This window comes from Gallinula chloropus (assembly GCF_964237585.1).
Source record: "Gallinula chloropus genome assembly, chromosome: 22".
NCBI classification, from domain to species: domain Eukaryota; kingdom Metazoa; phylum Chordata; class Aves; order Gruiformes; family Rallidae; genus Gallinula; species Gallinula chloropus.
In genome coordinates, this window is record NC_140107.1 from 7,425,858 (window position 1) to 7,446,483 (window position 20,626).

The following is a 20,626-nucleotide window of genomic DNA, read 5'->3' on the forward strand; positions in this document are numbered from 1 at the left end:
CTGACCACGCAGGGGCAAAGCCCCCCCCCCGGCACTGTTGGCAGCACCCAGCCCACGGCGATGCGCGGGCAGGAACACCCAGCACCCCGAGGAGCCTCCCCGCACCCCAACCTGGCACCCGCAGGGGTGGGTGCTGGGGCGTCCAGGGAGAGGAGGGGGCCAGGCCGGCTGCTCGCCTCCTGCGCCGGCTCGGCGGGGCGGGGGAACAAAGCTGGCACCGAGGAGCGCGGCTAAATTTAGCCCGTTTCCCTGCGAGCTCTGAACTGCGGCTCTGGGCTCCAGCCGGCCGAGGTGCCACTGTCTCTGCAGTCCATCTGTCGAGCGGTTTCACCGCCCCACAGCCCCCAACCCGCACCCCCCGCCACCCCCCTGCTGCCTCCTGCCCACCCCCAGCCAGGCAGGGGGCTCCCACCCCTCTGCGGCCAGAGGGCTTGGTGTGGGAGGGGGGCTGCAGGATGAGGCTGGGGGTGCCTGGGCATGGGGAGAGCATCCCCCCCACCCACAGCCACACGCCGCTGCGGCCACCCATGTCGGTGAGGCGGGGGGAGAGGGTCCCTGTGCCAGAAAGGGGTTTCTTGCTGGGAGAGATGATTGCAGTGGAAAGCGGGCACTGCAGGGGGGGGGTTGTTGTTGTGAGGGGAAGGTTTGGTTATTGGGGGGGATGGTTTGGTTGTTGGGGCTGTTGCAGCTTGGGAGGAGCAGGAGCACACCCAGGCATCCCCACCCATCACGTTACGGGGTCGAACCCACTGAGGGTCCCACCAGCCAGGCTGCTGCAGGAGTCCACGGGGCCACCAGCAGACCTGAGCCCTGGCACCAGTAAAGGGCTGTATCCTCCAGCTCGTTCCCAGCAGTGTGGGGGCATCGGTGCCCCTCGGGTCCCCACTTCCAGGCCCAGCCAGGATTCCAGGCTGTTTTGGCCATGGGCTCCTGCCCTGCCTTGCTGGGTCATTTGGGAGTGCCAGGACCCACAGGGTAACCCAGCAGTCCCCGAGCCCCCTCCCCACTGCCAGGGCGGGTGCCTGAGCCTGCCCTGGGGATGTGGCACCCAGAGGTGCCGTGGGGGGTGGCTCCCAGCCCCGGCTCTCCCGTGGGGCCACATCTCCTCATGCGCCAGCCAAGCCCTTCCCGGCAGCATCATCTGCAGCAGCATCCCCGCACCACCATGGGGGTGGGCGGGTGTTCTTCCCCCCTCCCTCCATGGGGGGAACCCCGAAAAACCCCCTCTCTGGTGGCCACGTGAAGGGAACCAGTGGCCGAGCGGCTCGGCTGGACCCGTTACCTAAGATGAAGCCCGGGCGCCATCTGCTCTGTCTCCTAATTACCAGCGTGGCAGAGAGGGCAGGGCAGCGGGGGGACATGGTGACAGCCGGGCTCAGACCGCAGGGGGGGGGCTGGGGGACAGCCGAAGGAGGGGTCAGGGCTGCCCGCAAGCACCCTGTGCCCCAGCACCCATCTGTGCCCACCCCTCCAGACTCCCTGCTCCCAACCCTGCACCAGTGGCATCGTGGGGTGGTGGGTTTCTGAGGTGGGGGTACCCCAGACCCACCAGTTACTGGGGCTGGGGGCTTATGGGTGGGACTCAGACACCCCTTGGGGCCGATGGGTGCCCCCAATCCAGAGAGGGGACAGGACAGCAGTATGGGGTGCAGGCATGGTGATGGGTTGTGGGGAGGAAGAGGAGGGAGCAACACACCCGTGCATTGGGGTGGGGGTTGTGATGCTGAACTGGGGGGCACACAGGTGATGGGGACAAAGTTGGGGGGGGGGGTGTCCTGCCGGCTGCCTGACCCCCTGTGTGGCTCAGGGAGGAGGTGGCTGGGGGGGGGGGGGGGGCGCTGGCTGGGGAACACGGAAACCCTCGTCCAGCGCCTGCCAGGAAGCGTCACTGGAGGGGATTTTCCATCGGTGTCAGCAGGCGCGGGACGGGCTGGGGGGGTTCAGGGGGCGGGGGGGCCTGGCGCGTGCCAGCCAGCCAAGGGGCTGCGAGGGACAGGACACCGAGGGGACAGCAGCGGGTGAGGGGGGGGACGAGGGGGGCACCCTGAGCGTGGGCGTGCGAGAGGGGAGAACCTCGGCCCTGCCCAGGCCACGTGTGAGTGTGCGAGGGGGTGTGAGTGTGCGAGGGGGTGTGAGTGTGCGAGGGGGTGTCACGGCCACGGTGCCCCCAGGATGTGCCAGGGCGGCCTCAGGCGTGGGACACCCCGCGACGCCGCATCACACAGGGGACGCCTGTGGCAGCTCGATGGGCAGAACATGGTGACGGGGGTGTCTGGACACCCCAACACACCCATGTAGGGCATTTAGGGCCACTCTGACCCCTCCCAACAGCACCCAGGGACCCGGGGGGCGAGGGGGGCAATGGAAGGGACCCCCAGGCCTGGCGCTGCTGCCACGGGCAGCTCGGCACGGTGCCCCGGCGGGCGGGAGGCGTCGGGCCGGCGTGTCCCCATCTGTGTGGCGGCTGGGTCCCCGCCGCCTGCCTGTCTCCCGGTGGCATCTCCGGCCCCACCCTGACGTCTGGGTGGCCTCGGAGCCGGGCACCAAACCACGTCCGTGTCTTGCGGGGCCGTGGCTCTGCCGCAAGCTGCCGCCGTGCCGGTGCCAAGCGAGCCCTTCCGTGCCCCCCAGCCCCCCCCCCCCCCTCCCCACCGGCGATGGGGGGTCGGGGATGGGCGCCAGCAGCCTCAGGGGACCTTGGGGTGTGTCAGTCTGTCTGTTTGTCTGCAGCCCCCCCTCCCTGCACCCTCACCGTGCCACCTCTCCCACCCAGCAGCACCCCTGCCACCCAAGCATGAGCCCCTGGGAGCCTGTCCGGGGATGGGGGTGGGGAGGGGGGGCCACACCACTCGCCGCCAACCTCGGTCGAGCCTGAAACCGTTAAACTAATTAAAGCTTTGCAGCAGCAGGATTAAGCCCGGGCAGGGGAGGTGGCGAGCCCAGGTAGTCGATTAGTTCACCAGGCGAGGATATTGGATTTCTGCGAGGCGAGTCAGCAGTCTTCGGGGGCTGTTATCTTTGCAGGGCTGCGGGGTCAGGAGGTGGGAAGCGGAGGTGACTGCAATCTCGCCCGCTCCCCCCCCCCCCACCATCCTTCACGCCAACCCCCCCCTTCCAGCCCCGACCTCACCGCCTCTACCTTCCCCCCCACACACACACAGACATCCATCCATCCTTCCCTCCTCCTCCCCGTGCATCCCTCCTCCCTGCTCCATTCCCTCCATCCCTCCTCGCCTGTGTGGTCTCTGCTGGTGTTTTGTAACCGGCGAGGGGAAAAAAAAAATAAGAAAAAAAAAAAATTAAAAAGGGAAAAAGAAAAAAAAAAACACACACACACACACAAACCCAAGAACCAAAAAAGCCAGAAGGAAAAAGGGCCCTACCCCTGGCGAGGGAGCCGGGAACGGGCCGGAGAGCCTAATGCGAAACATGTGGCGGCTGCCTGGGGCTGCGCGGGGAGGTGAAAGTGAGCGCGCGGCGCGGCCAGCACCCCGCTCCCCACGGCACCCCCTCCCCACAGCCCCACAGATGGGCTCCTGGCCGGATGGTGGGTGCTGGTGTGCCTGTGGTGGGTGCTGGGTGAGGGGATGCGGGTTGTCCCCGCCGTGGGGGTGGCTGGATGGCTGCTGGGGCACAGGAGGAGCACCGGGAGCGCTCCCCCGCCTTGTCACCGGGCACGTGGAACTGCCAGGGCTGGGACAGGGTCCGAGGGCAGGAGCTCGACGCCGGCCCATGTGTGTGTGTGTGGGGCGAGCGAGGGTTGGCCAGGCCTCTGGCACCCACGGGTGTGTGCCAGGCATCCCGCCAAGGAGCCCATGGGCATCCCCTGGGGTTTGCCAACACACCCACAGCTCCACAGGCACACAGGGGGGACAAGGGCGCAGAGACGGGGGGGTGGGGGTGCAGCCGCACCCCGCGACGCCCCATCGCTGCCGTCGCGCCGAGCGCAGCGCGTGCGGCAGGGACCGGCTCGCAGCGGCTGTTCTGGAAAGCCTCCCGCCTGCTTCCTTCCTGCCTGCTCCCCTCCAGCAGCTCCCCGGGCACACTCGCAGCTCCCACAGAGCCCCGACCGGTATTTCGAGCACATATTTTCCTGCTGCACATCGCCCCGGGTGTAACTCTACCCGGAGAGGTGCCCGCAGCGCCCGGGTGCCAGCGCTGCACCCAAAGCCTGGGGTGGAGGGGGACGACGGGGAAGGGGAGGGGGATGAGGATGGACTGACAGGTTTGAATTCTCTTTCCCTGCCTTGTTGATAAGTTGTCACGCTAATCCAGACACCGGGAAGAGCCTGGATCACGCCGAGCGGCTGCGGGTGTGTGTGTGTGTGTGTGTGTGTGTGTGTGTGGCTGCGGGTGTGTGCTGGGGGAGGGAGCCAACAGGCAGGGATTCACACGCGCCTCTTGGAGAAGGGGGGGGTGGAAAACAGGCAGACACGCTGGCACGGGGGGGTGGGGGGGGCCGTGAGGGGGTTGTGGGGCTCCCCGTGCTGGATGGGCAGGCGCTGTGGGTACCTGGACCCCCTGGCACGCTGGTGGTGTGTGGGGGAGCAGGGCCAGAGCAGGCAGAGCCGCGTGCACACGCGTGTGCAACGTCTGTGTGGACATGCACACACGTAGCACACGCCTGTGCGCCCGTAGCCTCAATTGGGCAGCTCCCCCCCTCCCCAAACCAGCTCAAGGCATGGCCATGGCGCAGGGGAAAGGGGTGTCCTGCCCCAAAATGCCACCCTGTGCCCCAGCATCCCCATCCTGCGGGGCAGAGGGGACAGTGCGGGTCCCCACGGGCCGTGGCGTCGAGCGGGGGGCCGTGAGTGGGGGGGCACCCACGGCAGCCCGGGCAGGGAGTGCACCCGGGGAGGGGGCTGCCTGTCTGACGCGGGGGGGGGTCTCTGTGCTTGCTCAGCAGATGGGAGCTCGGTCGCCGGCCAGCCCCTGGCTCTGGAGAACGGTGCCAGCCCGCCAGCCGAGTGGCTCCCGCGCCCCCCGGGCTCCGGCCCGCGCAGCGACGCAGACGGCAGGAGCTTCCGAGTGAACCTGCACTGCAAACACCCCCGGCCCAGGTACCCCGGGGGGGCCCTCGCCCCGGGCACGGGGAGCGGGGGCTGCACCGGGAGGCGGGGGGGGGGGGTAAAGGGGGGGTCGCTGGAAGCAAATCCTGCTGCCTTTGCTCTGCCCGTCCCTGCCTTGGTGAGAGCGGGGGGGCTGCAGAGCATCCCTGGGGATGGGGGGGCCCTCGGGTGATTGGGGGGGGGGGAATAGGGGTGTCTGCAGCCCCCCCGTGGGGTGCAGGGTGGGCTGTGCGGTGGGTGCGTGGGCTCCGTGCCTGGCGCCAGGCGCCCCTGCCCGCCTGTGCCACACACCCGCAGCCCCCCCCCCCCGACATCACTCGTGCCCCCCGTTGCCAGCGTGGGGAAACTGAGGCAGGCGCGATGCGGGTGGTCCGACGCCGGGCAGTGTCGCCTCGGGTGGGGGGATACCGAGGGGGGGGGTGTGTGTGAGGGCAGCAGTTCTGCGTGAGGTGTCCACGGGTGGGTGGGAAGGGGGTGGGACGGGGGGGAGGGGGAGGGAAGGTGGAAGTGGGGGGAGTGCCGGGACATCCCGAGCCACCTCTGCGGGCACAGATCTCCCCCCGCCCCCCGCCCCGCCTCTCCCCTCCCCTCCGCGGGTCTCTCCCCGGCCGGGCCGGGCCGGGGCTCGGGGGGGGGGGGCGGCGGGGGCCGGGCCGGGGCGCGGCGGGAGCGCGGCTCGCCGGGGACACCTAGCGGCAGCGCGGCCGCAGGGCCCCCGCCTCGCCCCCCCCGGGCCCTCCGCCACCGGCACCCCCGTCCCCCCCCGGGAAGGGGTCATCGGTGGGGGCTGGAGGGGGTAAACCTGTCCCCTCTGTCCCCCCAGATCGGAGGCGGACTTCCCCCCCCCTTCCCCCGTCCCCGCCCCGATCGCAGCCCCGACGCCAGGGTGATGGGCGGGCGCTGCCCTCTCGGCGGTGGGAACTCGGGAGGATCGGCCCCTGGTATGTCCCTTGCAGGGACTGCGCCGTGACGGAGCCCTGGGCACCCCAGCGCGCCCCCCGCCCCTCCTCGGGGCTAACCCTCCGCACCCCTTCCTTTGCAGAGAGCTCAAGTGCAATATCAGGAGCAGCAGCAAAGCCGAGGGTAAGTCCCAGCCCTGCCGTGGCCCCGGACCCCCCCAGCCCTGACACACGGGGGGGACGGGGTAGCCCAGACCGCCCCCCCCCCCAGGTCCCAGCCACCCGCTTTCCCTCGGAGGCGGCTCCGTGCTGTGGGGCTGGCACGGGTGGTCCTGCCATGGGGAGGGCATCCCGCCTCCCCCCATCCTGAGCAAGGGAGAGGCCGGACCCTGTTTCCCCACCGTGGTGGGCAAGGGAGGATGCTGGGGGCTGTGGGGCAGCTTCCCAGCCTGCCGAGCCGGGTCCTGGGTCCTCTCCAGTGGGGATGCAGGGATGAGCCGAGCGCGGTTCAGCAGGGACGGAGCAGGCACCGCTGGCTGCTTTGGGCCGGCGGTGCCCCCGCAGCCTCACGGAGCCCCTCTCTGCCCCACGCAGGTCCCGCTCTCACCTTCCCCGACCCCCATGTCAGCAACTGCTCGGCCAAGTGGCACGCGGGGGAGGAGGAGGCCAGGATGCGCGTGAAGCCCCCGGGCCCAGTGGTAACGACCAGCGTTGTGCGTGGCTCGCCCGACTACGTCCGAGAGCCCAAGTTCTACCCGACCGGGCACCCGGCGCAGCGGCCCCCAGCCTGCCCGGCAGAGAAGGCCTTATCCTGCAGCGTGCTGAGCTTCCCTGAGGGCTCGTGCCCGGCGCTGGGCCGGGAGCACCAGGCAGGCTCACTGCTGCACGGCGACCCGGCCGACCGGTGCCAGAGCGTGCACGGAGGCACCAAGGCGGCAGAGGACTTGCTGGGCTGTGCCGGTGAGCCCCGGATCCTGGGGGGGAGCGCGGAGGAAGCAGCCGCCCGCGATCGGGCGCCCAAAACCTTCCCCAACGCGACGCTGGCCTCGGGCCGCTGCAACGTCGACAGCATCCTCGCCTTGCTCCGGAGCAAGTGCGGCAACGGGCACATCAACCTCCACCCCGTGGTGCAGCTCATCGACATCATGAAGGACCTCAACCGCCTCTCCGAGGACCTCAAGAGCAGTGGGGTGCACCTGGACTGCGGCAGCCTCCGCGGCGGCGGCGCCGGGGGCCACGAGGACAGCCGGCTCCTGCCTGCTGACCGCGACCTCCAGTACAGCTTCTTCTCCTCGCCCACCCTGGCCAACAGCATCCGCAGCCCCGAGGAGCGGGGGGTGCTCTGCAAAACCGAACCGCCGCGGCATCCCCGGCCCCCGGCCCGTGACGGGGAAGCCGACAGTGGTGGTGGTGGTGGTGGTGGTGGGGGAGCCTCACAGCCCCCTGGCCACAGCGGGGGTGTGGGGGGCACCTCCAAAGCGCCAGCGGAGGAAGCCGGTTGCTCCCAGCCTGAGGCTGGGGATTACTCGGACCTGGCCGAGGCGGACATCCTGAACGAACTGGCCTCCCTGGCCTGCCCAGGGACGCAGCTGCTGGAGTCGCAGGCCATGGAGCCGCAGCCCCAGTTGCTGCCAGCCCAAGAGCTGGACTCCCAGTCCCGGCTGCTGGATTCCCAGTCCCTTGAGTCGCAGCCCCAGCTGCTCGATTCGCAGAGCCTGGAGCCGCTGCCAGAGTCTCTGGAGCTGCAAAACCTGGAGCCACTGGGGCTGCAGTCGCTGGAGCCGCTCTCCGAGTCGCTGGAGCTGCAGTCGCTGGAGCCCCTCTCTGAGTCGCTGGAGCTGCAGTCGCTGGAGCCGCTGGCGGAGCCGTTGGGGCTGCAGACGCTGGAGCCGCTGCCTGGGGCCCTGGAGCCGCCGCTGCTGGACACACGGGCCCCGCTGCTGCCCGCTGAGCCCTCGCTGCTGGAGGCGCAGCCGCTGGGGCCCGTGTCGGAGCTGCTGGAGGCACAGCCGGGCTCCAGGGACCCGCTGCGGCCCCATGGGCTGCAGCCCCGCCTGGGGGGGTGTCCCCTGGGCAGCGTGGTGAAGAGGGGACCCTGTGGGGGCCGGGGGGCTGGGCGGTGCGGTGAGGACCACCGCAAGTACGCCCTGCGCCGGACAGACAAGCCAAAGATGCTGTGCCGCCGGAGGAGGGCAGGGCGAGGGCGCCGGGCGGACATCACCCCTGAGAGCCACGTCCTGTCCCCCCTCGCCCTGCCCGCTGAGGCCCCGCCTGGACCCGAGGAGCCTGGCACCCCGCTGCTGGCCCCCCCACCGCCGCCACCCCCTGCCCCCCTGGACCCCGACGAGGTGCCCAAGGCCCCCGCAGCAGGCAAAAAGACTAAGTGCCGGGGGGTGAGGAAGATGGTGGTGAAGATGGCCAAGATCCCCGTGTCCCTGGGGAGGAGGAACAAGACCACCTACAAGGTGTCCTCGCTCAGCAGCAACCTGAACCTGGAGGGCAAGGAGCTGGCAGCCAGCAGCTCCATGGAGCCCACGCCGCTGCTCAAGATGAAGAACAACGGGCGCAACGTGGTGGTGGTCTTCCCCCCCGGCGAGATGCCCATCATTTTAAAGCGTAAGCGGGGCAGACCTCCCAAGAACCTGCTGCTGGGCCAAGCCAAGCCCAAGGAACCCGCCCCGGAGGTGAAGAAGAGGAGGAGGAGGAAGCAGAAGCTGGCCTCCCCCCAGCCCTCCTACATCGCCGACACCAATGACAGCAAGGCTGACTACTCGGACGTGCTGGCCAAGCTGGCCTTCCTCAACCGGCAGAGCCAGTGCTCGGGGCGCTGCTCGCCGCCCCGCTGCTGGACCCCCAGCGAGCCCGAGTCCATCCACCAAGCCCCCGACACGCAGAGCATCTCCCACTTCCTGCACCGCGTCCAGGGCTTCCGCCGGCGCGGGGGCAAAGCGGGGGGTTTCGGTGGGCGTGGGGGGGGCCACGCCGCCCGCGCTGCCCGTTGCTCCTTCAGCGATTTCTTCGAGGGCATCGGGAAGAAGAAGAAAGCCCCCGCCGCCCTGCACGCCGACGCCGTGCACCCGCGCAAGCGGGGCCGGCCCGAGCCCGACCCTGTGGGCAAACCCAAGCGGAAGCGCCGCGCCCGCAAGAACGGGGCTCTCTTCCCTGAGCCCAACCCTGGACAGAGCTTTGGTGACGGTCCTGCCGAGTGGGCTGGGGGGGAAAAGGGCAGCCCCTGGGCCCCCCACCATGGCCACCCCGGTGGCCAGGCCGGCCGCAATGGCGGCTACCAAGGGGCTGAGGCCAGGTCGTTCCACGCTGCCGGGCTGGAGTCGGGCTCCTCCGGCCGGGCTGGTTTCTACTCCGGGAGCGCAGCGTCCTCGCAGACGGAGGCTTGCCCGGAGAGGCACAGCCTCTTCACTGGCTACTTCCGCTCCTTGCTGGACTCGGACGACTCCTCCGACCTGCTGGACTTCGCCCTCTCGGCCTCCCGCTCCGAGTCCCGCAAGTCAGCGGCCGCCTACACGGCCCCTCCGGCCGCGCTGCCGGGCCAGCGGGGCCTGGCCGCCTACCCAGCACGGGGTGGCAAGGTGGCTGCGGCCACCCCCGGCGCCGAGGCCGCCTTCCACGCGGTGATGCAGGGCCGGCCGGCCTTCCCGCCTGGCCGCGCCGCCGCCGCTGCTGCCACCGGCTATGGTGTGGCCCAAGGGTCGTCGGAGTGCCGAGGGGCTGAGGCCTTCCCCAAGCTGGCACCTCCTTCAGCCGTCTCCCGGTCGCCCACAGCTCACCCGGCGGCCAGCGGCACCCCCGGCTACTCCCCGTATGGCAGCTACGGTGCTGGGCAGAGCGTGGCGCCCGCCAGCGTCTTCCCACCAGGGAAGCAGTACCCACCGGCGCAGGACTGCCCCAACAGCAAGGACTGCAGCTTCGCCTACGGCAGTGGCAGCAGCCTCCCATCCTCGCCCAGCAGCGCCCACAGTGCCGGCTACGCGCCGCAGACGGCGGGTCCCAGCCTGCCGCTGGGCAAAGCCGCCTTCTTCAACAGCGCCGAGCAAGGGGGGCAGTTCTCCAGCGCCGCGCACACCCCTTTGCGCTGCGACAGCCGGGCCAGCACCGTCTCGCCCGGCGGCTACATGGTGCCCAAGGGTTCGGCCTCCTTCCAGCCCTCGCCCGAAAATTGCCGGCAGTTCCCCAGCGCGGCGCCCTGGGCTTTCCGGCAAGGCTACGGTGGGTTGGACTGGAGCTCGGAGGCCTTCAGCCAGCTCTACAACCCGGGCTTCGAGTGCCACCTCAACGAGCCCAACGTCATCCTGGACATCTCCAACTACACCCCGCAGAAAGCCAAGCAGCAGACGGTCTCGGAGACCTTCTCGGAGTCCTCCTCCGATAGCACCCAGTTCAACCAGCCGGCCGGCTACCGGCGTGCCAACAGCGAGGCGTCCTCCAGCGAGGGCCAGTCCAGCCTCTCCAGCCTGGAGAAGCTGATGATGGACTGGAATGAGGCATCCTCTGCCCCGGGCTACAACTGGAACCAGAGCGTCCTCTTCCAGAGCAACTCCAAGCCCGGTCGGGGCCGACGGAAGAAGGTGGACATGTTCGACACCTCCCACCTGAACTTCTCCTCCTCTTCCTCCTCCTCCTCTGTGTACCCTTCCAAGAGGAGCACGGGTCCCCGGCAGCCCCGGGGGTCCCGGGGGGCTTGTGCCTCCAAGAAGGAGAGGGGGACTGGCAAGGCCAAGTTCCCCACCAAGTCGCAGGCGGTCAACCCCCTCTTCCAGGAGAGCACGGACCTGGGCTTGGACTACTACAGCGGGGACAGCAGCATGTCCCCCCTGCCCTCCCAATCCCGGGGCTTCGGGGTGGGCGAGCGGGACCCCTGCGACTATGCCGGCCCCTACTCCATGAACCCCTCCACCCCCTCGGACGGGACCTTCGTCCAGGGCTTTCAAAGCGACTCCCCCGGTCTGGGGCAGCCGGATCTGGAGAGCAAGCACTTCCCTGCCCTCCCGCACCAGCTGGCAGCCCCCGGCCAGCAGACTGTCTTCGAGGCCGGCCTGCAGAAGGCCTTCTCGCCCAACTGCTCCCCAACCCTGGCCTTCAAGGACGACCTGCGGGCGGGCGACATCCGGAAGCTGCCGGCCTGCGACTCGCTCAAACACAGCATGCAAGGGGGGGCCCTGCCGCACGCCCCCCACCTGGCCTGCCGCGACCTCCCCATGCCTCAGCCGCACTACGACTCCCCCAGCTGCAAAAACCCCCCGTACTGGTATTCCCCCAACGCCAGCACCCGGAGCCCCTCGTACGATGGCAAAGGGGGGGCCGGCATGCTGGTAGACTTCATGGGCAGGACGGACCCCCCGTGTCTCAACCCCCACTTGAGCAGCCCGAGCAGCACCCACCCCTCCAAGGGCGAGAAGGAGCCCTTGGAGATGTCCCGGGCCCATCACCGAGGACCCTACGCTTGTCCCTTGATCAATGACTTGAACATCTCCCCCGTACCGAGAGACTCAATGCTGCAGCTGCAGGACAACTACAGGTACCCCAGTTTTGCACCCCAAGGGCACCCAGTCATGGCCCCCACCCAGAAGAGCGGGTTTTTGGGACCCATGGTAGAGCAACAACACCCCGAGGACACTTTTACGGTCACCTCATTGTAGTGTCTGCTGACGTGCCAACCGGACAACGAGGTTTTGTTACAGGGTAGGTGGGGGAGCCCCTCGGGGCGAGGCTTGGGGGGGGCGGGGGGGTTGGTGGGGAGGGGGATGGGGCACCCCGGGCCCTTCTCACGCTCTCTGTGTGTCCGTGTGTCCCTCCGTGTTGTGTTTCTCTTGCAGAGGTAATTTAGCCAGCACTTTTTTCTGGAACACTTTTCAAGTTCTGTATTTAACTGGGATTGGAACCGTTTGTTTGTTTTCTAAAAAAAAAAAAAAAGAAAAAAAAAGAAAAAAAAAGAAAAAAAAAAGGAAAAAAAAAGGAAAAAAAAAGTTAAAAAGTGAAAGGAAAAAAAAAAAATCCTGTCGGATGAAGAGAGAAAAACCCCGATTTTTTCCCCCCTCCGCACTCAAACCCGCTCCGCCTGCCAACCACCTGGCTCTGCTTCCCGGACTGCCGCCCCCACCTCCCGCCCCACAGCAGGACAATCGGATGGACGGACGCACGGACGGACGGCGCCGGCCCCCGCCGAGCCCGGGGCAGGGGCGCAGGCAGGGGGAGGGGGGGGCAGGCAGATTGGGCAGGAGGCGGCCGTAGGGCCTGGGGGGGTCAGCAGCTGGGTGCCCCCTGCCCGCAGCCCGGCCGGGGCTCCAGGACGCCCCCTCGGCCGCCCCGGGGGGGCTGCTGGGGGTTGGTTTTTTCTTTTCCCTCCCTGTCCGCTCGCTTCCCGTGCCGGACGGATCCCAGGGGTGTGTGGGAGAGCTGAGCTGAGCTGAGCTGAGCTGACTGACCCCACCAGGCGCCGGCAGCTTCGCCGCGGGCTCCGGAGACGCCGCCGTCACCCGGTAAGTGCCACCCGAGCCCCTCGCTGCCCGAGCCCTGGGAGGGTGGTGCAGGGCTGGGGGGGCAGCGAGGGGGTGCTGGGTGCACCCTGCTTTCCAGTGGGGTTTCCCACCCAGTGAGGCTCACCCACTGGGTGCCCCAGCCCCTTTTGGGCAACCACTTGCCCTGGGTGTTGCACCAAGCATCAAACTGGGGGCCCCTTCCCTCTGCCAGCGTGGGTGCCATGGGGGGGGAGCAGGAGCCCAAACCCCTGGGTGTGTGGGTGTCAGGTGGGGGGAGACCAGGACCCCAAACCCTTGGGTATGTGGGTGTCAGGTGGGGGGAGACCAGGGACCCCAAACCCTTGGGTATGTGGGTGCCATGCGAGGGATCGGATCAGGACCCCAAACCCCTGGGCATGTGGCTGTCAGGTGGGGGGAGATCAGGACCCCAAACCCTTGGGTACGTGGGTGCCATGCGAGGGATCGGATCAGGACCCCAAACCCCTGGGTGTGTGGGTGACATGGGGGGGGGAGCAGGACCCCAAACTCCTGGGTATGTGGGTGTCAGGTAGGGGGGAAGCAGGACCCCAAACCCCTGGGTATATGTGTGCCATTGAGGGGGGATCAGGACCCCAAAGCCCTGGGTACATGGGTGTCAGGTCGGAGGGAGCAGGACCCCAAACTCCTGGGTATGTGGATGCCATTGAGGGGGGGGATCAGGACCCCAAACTCCTGGGTATGTGGGTGCCATTGAGGGGGGGATCAGGACCCCAAACTCCTGGGTATGTGGGTGCCATTGAGGGGGGGGAGCCAGACCCCAAACTCCTGGGTATGTGGGTGCCATTGAGGGGGGGGGAGCAGGACCCCAAACCCCTGGGTATGTGGGTGCCATAGAGGGTGCACAGGCCCCCAGACACAGGGGTACAGCCCCATCTCTCCACCACAGCCAGAGCAGGGTGGGCTCCCTGCCTCCCAGTTGCCACAAGCCCCAGCACAGGGGTTCCCCAACACAGCGCCGAACCCCAACCTCACCCCAGCACCCCCAGCCAGGACGGGGTGCTGCCACAGCGGGTGACACTCACCACTCTGTCACCTCTCCCCAGCCTCCCGCCAGCCGCAGCACCCTCGGCCCCGTGCCCCCCACCCGTCCGGAGCAGAGGAGAGGAGGGGGCTGCCGCCGGTGGGGTACCCCGGCCCCGTCTCCCCCCGCTTGGCTTGCCGGCCCCCGCCTCAGCCGTGGCGCCGGCGCCGCGTTCTCCCTCCTCCCAGCCAGAAGCAGAGGGACTCTTTAATTTTTTTTTTTTATTATTATTATTTTTTGATTTTTCTTAATTTCCTTTTTTTTTTTTTTCTGCACAAAAACCAGCAATTGTAAATAGACTTTTTGAGAAAAGGAGTAAAGAAAAAAAAAAATTAAAAAAAAAAGAAAAAAAAAGAGTTTAAGGGGAAAAAAAAAATTTAAAAAAAAAAAGCTGAAAATTCCTTAAAAAAAAAAAAAAAGAGAAACCCAAAAGCTGGAGCTGGGGCGGGGGGAGAGAGAGAGAGAGAGAGAGAGGGGAGAGAGAGGAGACCCACCGGGACCCCAGACCCGACCTGCCTGGCGAGGATCAGGAGCGAAGAGCAAAAACCCACCCGTATGCACTGAGAAAATTTATTTACAGATCGATGGGGAGAGAAACACAGAGAGAGAGAGAGAGAGAGAGAGAGGGGGGAAAAAAAAGTGGGGAGGGGGGGAAAAAAGTAACAATAACCTATTTATTGTATATAATGTTTTATTATAAATCGTGTCTTGTATACTGCATTCTGTACATCGCTGTGGTTCTGTGTGGTGTGAACTTCGCATGGGCTCCCCGGGTTCCGTTGCCTTTTTTTTTAATGAGGATGATGATTTGAGTTTTATTTTTATGGTGATGGTGATGATGATGAAGAGGAAGGAGGAGGAGGTGGGTTGGGTTGGGTTGGGGTTTTTTTTTTTGGCAGAACGCACCCAAAGATCTGGGTTTGTATAAAAAAAAAGGGGGAAAAAAGGGGGAAAAAAGGAAGAAAAAAGGGAAAAAAAGGGAAAAAAGTGGAAAAAAGGAGTTAAAAAAATTTTTAAAGGAAAAAAAAATTAAAAAAGGAAAAAAAAATCCCAACTAAATCAGTCCGACACCCTGTGGGTGGGGAGGGGAGATGGGGAGGGTCAAAGGGGTTTGGGGAAAGGGGGGTCATGGGAAAGCCAGTGATGAGCTCAGGGGGTGGTTGGGTGCTAGGGGGGCTTTGGGCTCCTTCCCATCCTCTCTGTGTGCCCCCCCCCCCCAGGTTTGGCAGCTGCTGAACAGTTTTGTGGCTGTAAAAAAAAAACCCAACCCCCCCCAAAACCCAACAAAACGCCCCAAAAAGGGGAAAAACCACATAGGAAGGGAAAAGGGGGGAAAATAAAGGGGAAAAAAAACCCCATCTGGTGAAAACAGCCCCTCTCCACCCCCCCTGTACCCCCCCAGCTCACCTGCACAGTGCTTGTGCTGCCCCGGCCGGGGCGGCCCCCCCAGCCCCCTGCCCCCCCCCCGCTGCTCTGTACCTGGGGAGGGTCTTTTCACGGGCACTTTTTGTATTAAACACCCCCCTGCGCGACCCCCGCTGCCTCCTCGCTTCTCTTTGGGGCGGCACGGCTGGGGGGGGGGGCGCGCGAACCCCCCCTTGGATCTTGGGGCGGGGGGGGGGATGCCAGGGTCTGGCCTGAGGTGGGAGTCGCAGGGAGCGAGGGGAGTTCTGGCGCTAATCGGGTGCGGAGCGGCACGGGGGGGGGTCCCGCTGCTCCCCCCGGAGCGGGGTGCCATGGGGGTCCCGGGGGATGCTGATGGGGAGGGGATACAATGGGGACCCGCTGGTTGTTTTGGGGGGCGGGGGGTGTCTTTCCTTCACCGGGCAGGATGGGTACCCACCCTTCCCTGGCACCCATGGGGCACCCCGGGTTGCACCGGGGGGGGTTTGGGGTGGGGGGGGGCACAGAGCCGCACGCGGTGGGAAGCGGCAGCACCGTAAGGAACTGAAAGGGACAAAAACCAGGGGAAAAAAACCCAAATCCAAACAACAAACCTCCCCCCCCCCCCCCCCAACTTCCAGGCCCAGGAGGATGAAGGCTGCAGCATCCTCCGGGCGAGGAGAGGGGGGGGGGCTGGGGGGTGGGGGGAGGAACCAGCTACCTGTGGGTGGGAGAGGTTAGCGATCCCGGCGGGGTCAGGGCTGCTGCAGAGAAGTACTCGTGCAGCGCTGGGGGGGCCGGGGGGGGGAGGCAGGAGGTTGCTATGGAGAAGAACACTCGGTGCATACTGATGGCCGGGGGTGCGGGGTTGGGGTGGGGGGGAAGCGGGGGGGAGTGGGGCTGCCAGCGCCGCCGCAGCCTGGGAAGATGTCGGTGCTGTGCGGGGAAAAAAAAGGGGGGGGGTGCTGGGGGACCCCCTTCTGGCTGGGCTGGGGGAGCGGCAAAGGCGCCCCCCCCCCCTCCACCCCACGCTGCTGGGACACGCAGCTGGGTGGCACCAAGGGAGGTGGGTTCGTTGTGGCCCCCCCAAAACACCCCCAAAGCCCCCCTGCCGGGCATGGAGCCGGGCTCCTGGGACCCCCCCCCGCCCCGGCCCGGGGGCGGTTCCCGTGCCCCAGGTGGAGGCGGTTGGGTGTTTGCAGGGGGCTGTATTTCTGCCCCTCCCCAGCCAGTGTGGGGGCTGCAGCTGGACCCGGGGGGGTGGAATTTGGGTGCTGGTGGGTCATGAATCCTTCCCAGTGCTGGGGGAAGGGGGGGTTAGGCTGTGTGTGCTTGGGGGGGTCCCTGCTGGGGACTCTCGGTGCAGCCACACCTCTGCAGAGGTGAAGCTGGGGGTGTGGGTCCTCTGTGGCCCCCCTGCATCATGCCAGACCCTTGGGGTAAGCTGGGGGGGGGGAGGTGATGGTGAGGGCTGGGGGGGCCCTGCAGAGGATGCTGCCCCCGGGTCTCATAGGTACCTGGGGACTGGCTGCACGTGCTGTGAGCAGCCTGGTGTTGGGTGCTTTTGGGGGGTGAGGGACATGCACCCCTAATGCCCCCATGCTGGAGCCTCACCCAGAGAGATCTGGCTGGTCCCTGTTGGTACCTGAGGGCCTCACCTGGGCCGGGCTGAGGCAGAACCCCCCAGCTCGTGCTGAGCTTGGGGATGCTGCTCACACCTGGCACAGCTGGTGGGTCCCCCCCACCCTGGCACCTCCACCCCAGGGTGGCTGCAGCACGTGGAGGCTGCTGGTGGGGAGGGAGGGATGGAGGTTGGAGCATCCCTTCCCATGGTGCTTGTGCACGGTGCAAGCTGAGTGCCAGGGGAAGAAAGGGGACAGGAGGGGGTACCCCGATGCTGTGCTCTCACCCTGGTGGGCTCAAATGGGGAAACTGAGGCACACAAGGGGTAGGGTGGCATGACCTTCCCTGCTGCTCTGCTTGCCACTCCTGGAGGGGGGTGTCGGTTTTTTGGGCGGCACACAACCATTTCCACATTGTTTCCAACACGAATCTTCCCACAAGCATCCAGTTTACCCTTTTCCCCCCCATTTCCCCTCTCAGGTTGCAAAAAAGCAGCATCCAAGGATGGTGAAATCCGATCAACACCCAGGTAAGGTGGCACCAACCAGCACGAGAGCACCGGCTGTGGCACCAGGAGTGTGCCAGGAGAGAAACCCCGGGATGGAGATGCTCCTTGGGTGGTGTCACAGGGCATGGATGCAGCCCCCTCCCCTGGCTGCAGCCCCCCAGCACAGTCAGCAGCTCAGAGCACAGCTGATTTTATTTATTGTGGGTTTTTTTAAGGCTCAGTTAACCCCCCCGGCAGCGCGTGGCGATCCGGAGGCTGAAGAGCCCCCTGATAAGGCTGATTGCTGGGGGCTCCTCAGCACCCGGCCCTGCCCAGGCTTTGGGGGGGGAAAAGATGTCAACATTTGGTGGGGAAATGGTGGTTCTGTCACCGCTTCACCAGCGCATCGTGTGTCTGCTGAGGGATTCTGGGAGCGGCTGGCGGGGACACCCGGGGTGAGCCCCGCATGGCCCTGGGGATGCAGGATGGGCTGGGGAAGGAAAAGCCTGGTCCCCCGGGCGCCTGGCCGGACCTGCTCAGCCACGCCACCTCCTCGGGCTGGAAATGATTATTTTAATTAAGCAGCTCTGCTGGGAGGAGGTTTCTGGCCTCTCATGGCGCTAAGGATGATGCTGGTGCGGGGATGTGGCGGGACAGCGGGATGAGGGATGCTCTGGGTACCGGCGGAGCCGCTGTGCCGCGGTGAGCTGGAGCTTTGCCTGCGGGTGCCATGGGGAGTGTGGCTGTGCCGGGGCTCTCGCCGTGCTGCTGCTGGGCTCTGGCACACGCTGGGGGAAGCGGCTGTGCCGCCATTTCCACTTTTCCCATCCCCTTGGAAACAAGGCAGGAATCTGCCCTCCTCCTCCTCCTCCTGCCCAGCGCGGGGGGCGAGGCTGGGGAGATGCCCCCTTCCCAGGGAGGTGAGGGGCGACGTGCCGGGGCAGAGACACCGACACACGTGTTGCACACCCAGTCCTGGCTGCACCCTCACCCCGGCACAGGGATGTGTGTGGGATGCCCGTGCCCAGCTCACCCTGGTACCCAGACGCTGCCCACTGCAGCGGGGCAAGGGGCCCATCGCCCACCCGGGCAGGGCTGGGGGGCAGCAGAGGGACCCTGCCCTCACCCTGCGGGGCTGCTGGAGCTGCCTGGAGCTGCCCAGGAGGTTCGGACACCCCTTTCTCCTTCAAATTAATGGCTGTGCCGCCAAGAAAATTGAAGCCATTATTCTTAGCTCGCATCTTTTATACCCACCAACTTCACCCACTTGACATGCTAATCACAAGCTAACGAGGAAGGGAGGCGATTTCCCACGTCAGACCCGCAATCCAGCGCATCTGGCAGCCGGGGTGGGGAGCATCATGTGCTGGGGGCCACCACCAGCCCAGCCCCAGCACCTCCACACCGGCCCTTCCCACCCTCCTTGGAGACCCCCCCATGTCTCCAGTGGAGACAGTCCCCCCTCTTGCCTGGGATGCCCATGGAGGGGACGCAGGGTGACGGTGATGCTCCCCAGGCCTGTCCCACCGCAGGCAGCCAGTGCCCGGCCGTGTCCCTGCCGCAGGAACGGCCTCTGCGGGGGCGGTGTGGAGCCCAGCTGGAGAGGCAGACCACCCCTGCTTTTCCCAGAGGAAGGGCCAGGCCCTTGGAAGCTATTTCCACCCCACCGTGTCCATGTGTCGTGTGTGTGTGTGTGTGTGTGTCGTCCCCCCCTGCTCGTTCCCCCCCCTCCCATCCTTCTTCTCCTGCTCTGCCAGCAGCAGCTCCCCACGCGCTCCCGGATCCAGCTGAGCCCTGGCACGCTCATCGCACCCACCGCAGGGCTGCGCCTGCCTGTCCCCAGCCACCCCGGGGGCTGGATTCAGCCCAGCCACCGGCTGGGCAGAAAGCTCTGGAGTCCATTAACATTCCCCCGAGCGATCTAATCCCCTCTCTGCCCTGGCTCTGGCTTCCACTCGGTTTTAATCAAGCCCAGCCTGGCGCCTCTGAAACACCCGGGGCGGGTGGCACCCAGCTCCCCGCACGGCACATGGGTGCTGCCATCGCAGGGGAGGGGGAGGCAGGGGGTGGCTGGGGGCAGGGTGCTCGCAGAGGTCTCCACTCTCTGATGATTTTAAGAGGCGTTTTGGAGCTGGAGGAGCTGAGCTCAGCAGAGCGGGGGCCAGGGAAGCAGGGGGGGGGATGAAAGGCTCTTGCAGGGGGTGGTGTTAATATTCGCTGGCTGATGGGGGGGCTGGGGGGGAGCTGGCTGTGGGGGGTGGGCTGCGTGCCTGCCCTGTAGGGAAAGGGAGGGCTGGGGTCCCTGTGAAGGGAGGGGGGTTTGGCAGCCCAGGAACCTGGTGTCCTCCCTGGCACCCAGTGCTGGGATTGGGGTGGGGGGGTAGGATCTGTGCAGTACCCCTGGGTCCTGAGCAGCTGCTGGTGGGGCCCCAAGCTGGGTGAGAGGTGATGGTCTCTGCACTGACACCCCTCAGCTGAGGCCTTGGGGTGCACGGGGGTGATTGTGGGGGATGCTGGATCATTCCTGGGGTGGGCACAGGCAGAGGATGCCCCCCTCAGCCCCCTGGGGACCAGAAGGGTGGCAGGGGAGGGGACCCACAAGGCTCAGCCCTCAGAGGTATCACCATGTCCCTGTTGTGATGGGAACAGGAGCCTGGGGCAGCAAATCCTGGAGTGGGGGGGATGCTGGATGGGACCCCTGGGCAGGGGACAGCTGGGCTGGGGGCTCTGTGGGGGCACAGGAGCCTCACCCAGCCACAGGATGGAGCTGGGAGTGATGCTGGGTCCCCCCTTAGGCCAGCAGTGGGGCCGGGCAGAGGGGTTTGGGGGTGCTGGGGGGAGCCATGGGGCAGCACCTGGCATTTTGGGAGGCAGAGCGTGAGCAGGAGCGCTGGGCCCGGCGGGGCGAGTTATCAGCGGCGGCAGCAGCACAGCGCTTCCCGGGCCTGCGCCGGCTCCTCGGGGAGGGATTAAGGGGATTATATTATTATTTGTTATCACTGAGGGGGGGAGAAGAGAGAAGAAACCTCCATTGCTGGGAACTGGGCCTAATCGGAGCGGAGATTAGCTCCCTGCCTGAGCCCGGGCTGGGGCAGCGCCTGCGGGCGCCGGGCCTGGGGTACCCCTGCATGGGGCAGGGGGCTGGGGGCTGCCCTGCACCCATCCTGCTGGCAGAGGGGGGCCGGTGGGGTGACAAGGGGGGTGCCCAGGGAGCCACCCCACCCGCCAGTCATGTGTGGGACTGGATTTTGGAGGCTGAAGTGTCTGGCAAAGGAAATGGCAGCTCCTTTTCCAGACTCCCCCAGACCCCGGGAGCTGTGGGAGCCCAGGAGCACTGGGAGCCCAGGAGCACTGGGACCCCAACCTTTGGGGGGAACCAGCCCTGTATTTTGGGCAGGGCAAGCTGGGAGCGATGCTCTGCTGGGGGCATGGTGAGAGCTGCCTCGACACCACGCTGGGACCACGTTGGCCGCCCTTCCTCCCCCTTGTCTGCCACCTTCGCCCTCCTCCCGTGGTGAGCGATGCTGCTGCCAGCTCAGCCCTGTCCCCTCTGGCTGGGGGAGGGAACACACAGCCCCCCCCCAGCCAGGGCTGCTGGGGAAGATGGGTGC

At 66.6% G+C, this 20,626-nt stretch overlaps 1 protein-coding gene across 2 annotated transcripts in view; it reads left to right on the forward strand.

Annotated features, from left to right (window-relative positions):
* AHDC1 (AT-hook DNA binding motif containing 1) overlaps positions 1-14,249 on the forward strand; it is a 50,215-nt gene extending 35,966 nt beyond the window's left edge. The window contains exons 2-6 of one of the 2 annotated variants that reach the window (XM_084274428.1): positions 4,904-5,060; positions 6,112-6,152; positions 6,563-11,665; positions 11,800-12,462; positions 13,545-14,249. In XM_084274428.1, coding sequence (XP_084130554.1) covers positions 4,904-5,060; positions 6,112-6,152; positions 6,563-11,622 — 5,258 coding nt within the window. In that variant the 3' untranslated portion in view covers positions 11,623-11,665; positions 11,800-12,462; positions 13,545-14,249. The remainder of the gene's footprint in view (positions 1-4,903; positions 5,061-6,111; positions 6,153-6,562; positions 11,666-11,799; positions 12,463-13,544) is intronic. The other variant, XM_084274429.1, reaches the window with a different exon arrangement.
* The last annotated feature ends 6,377 nt before the right edge of the window (positions 14,250-20,626 follow it).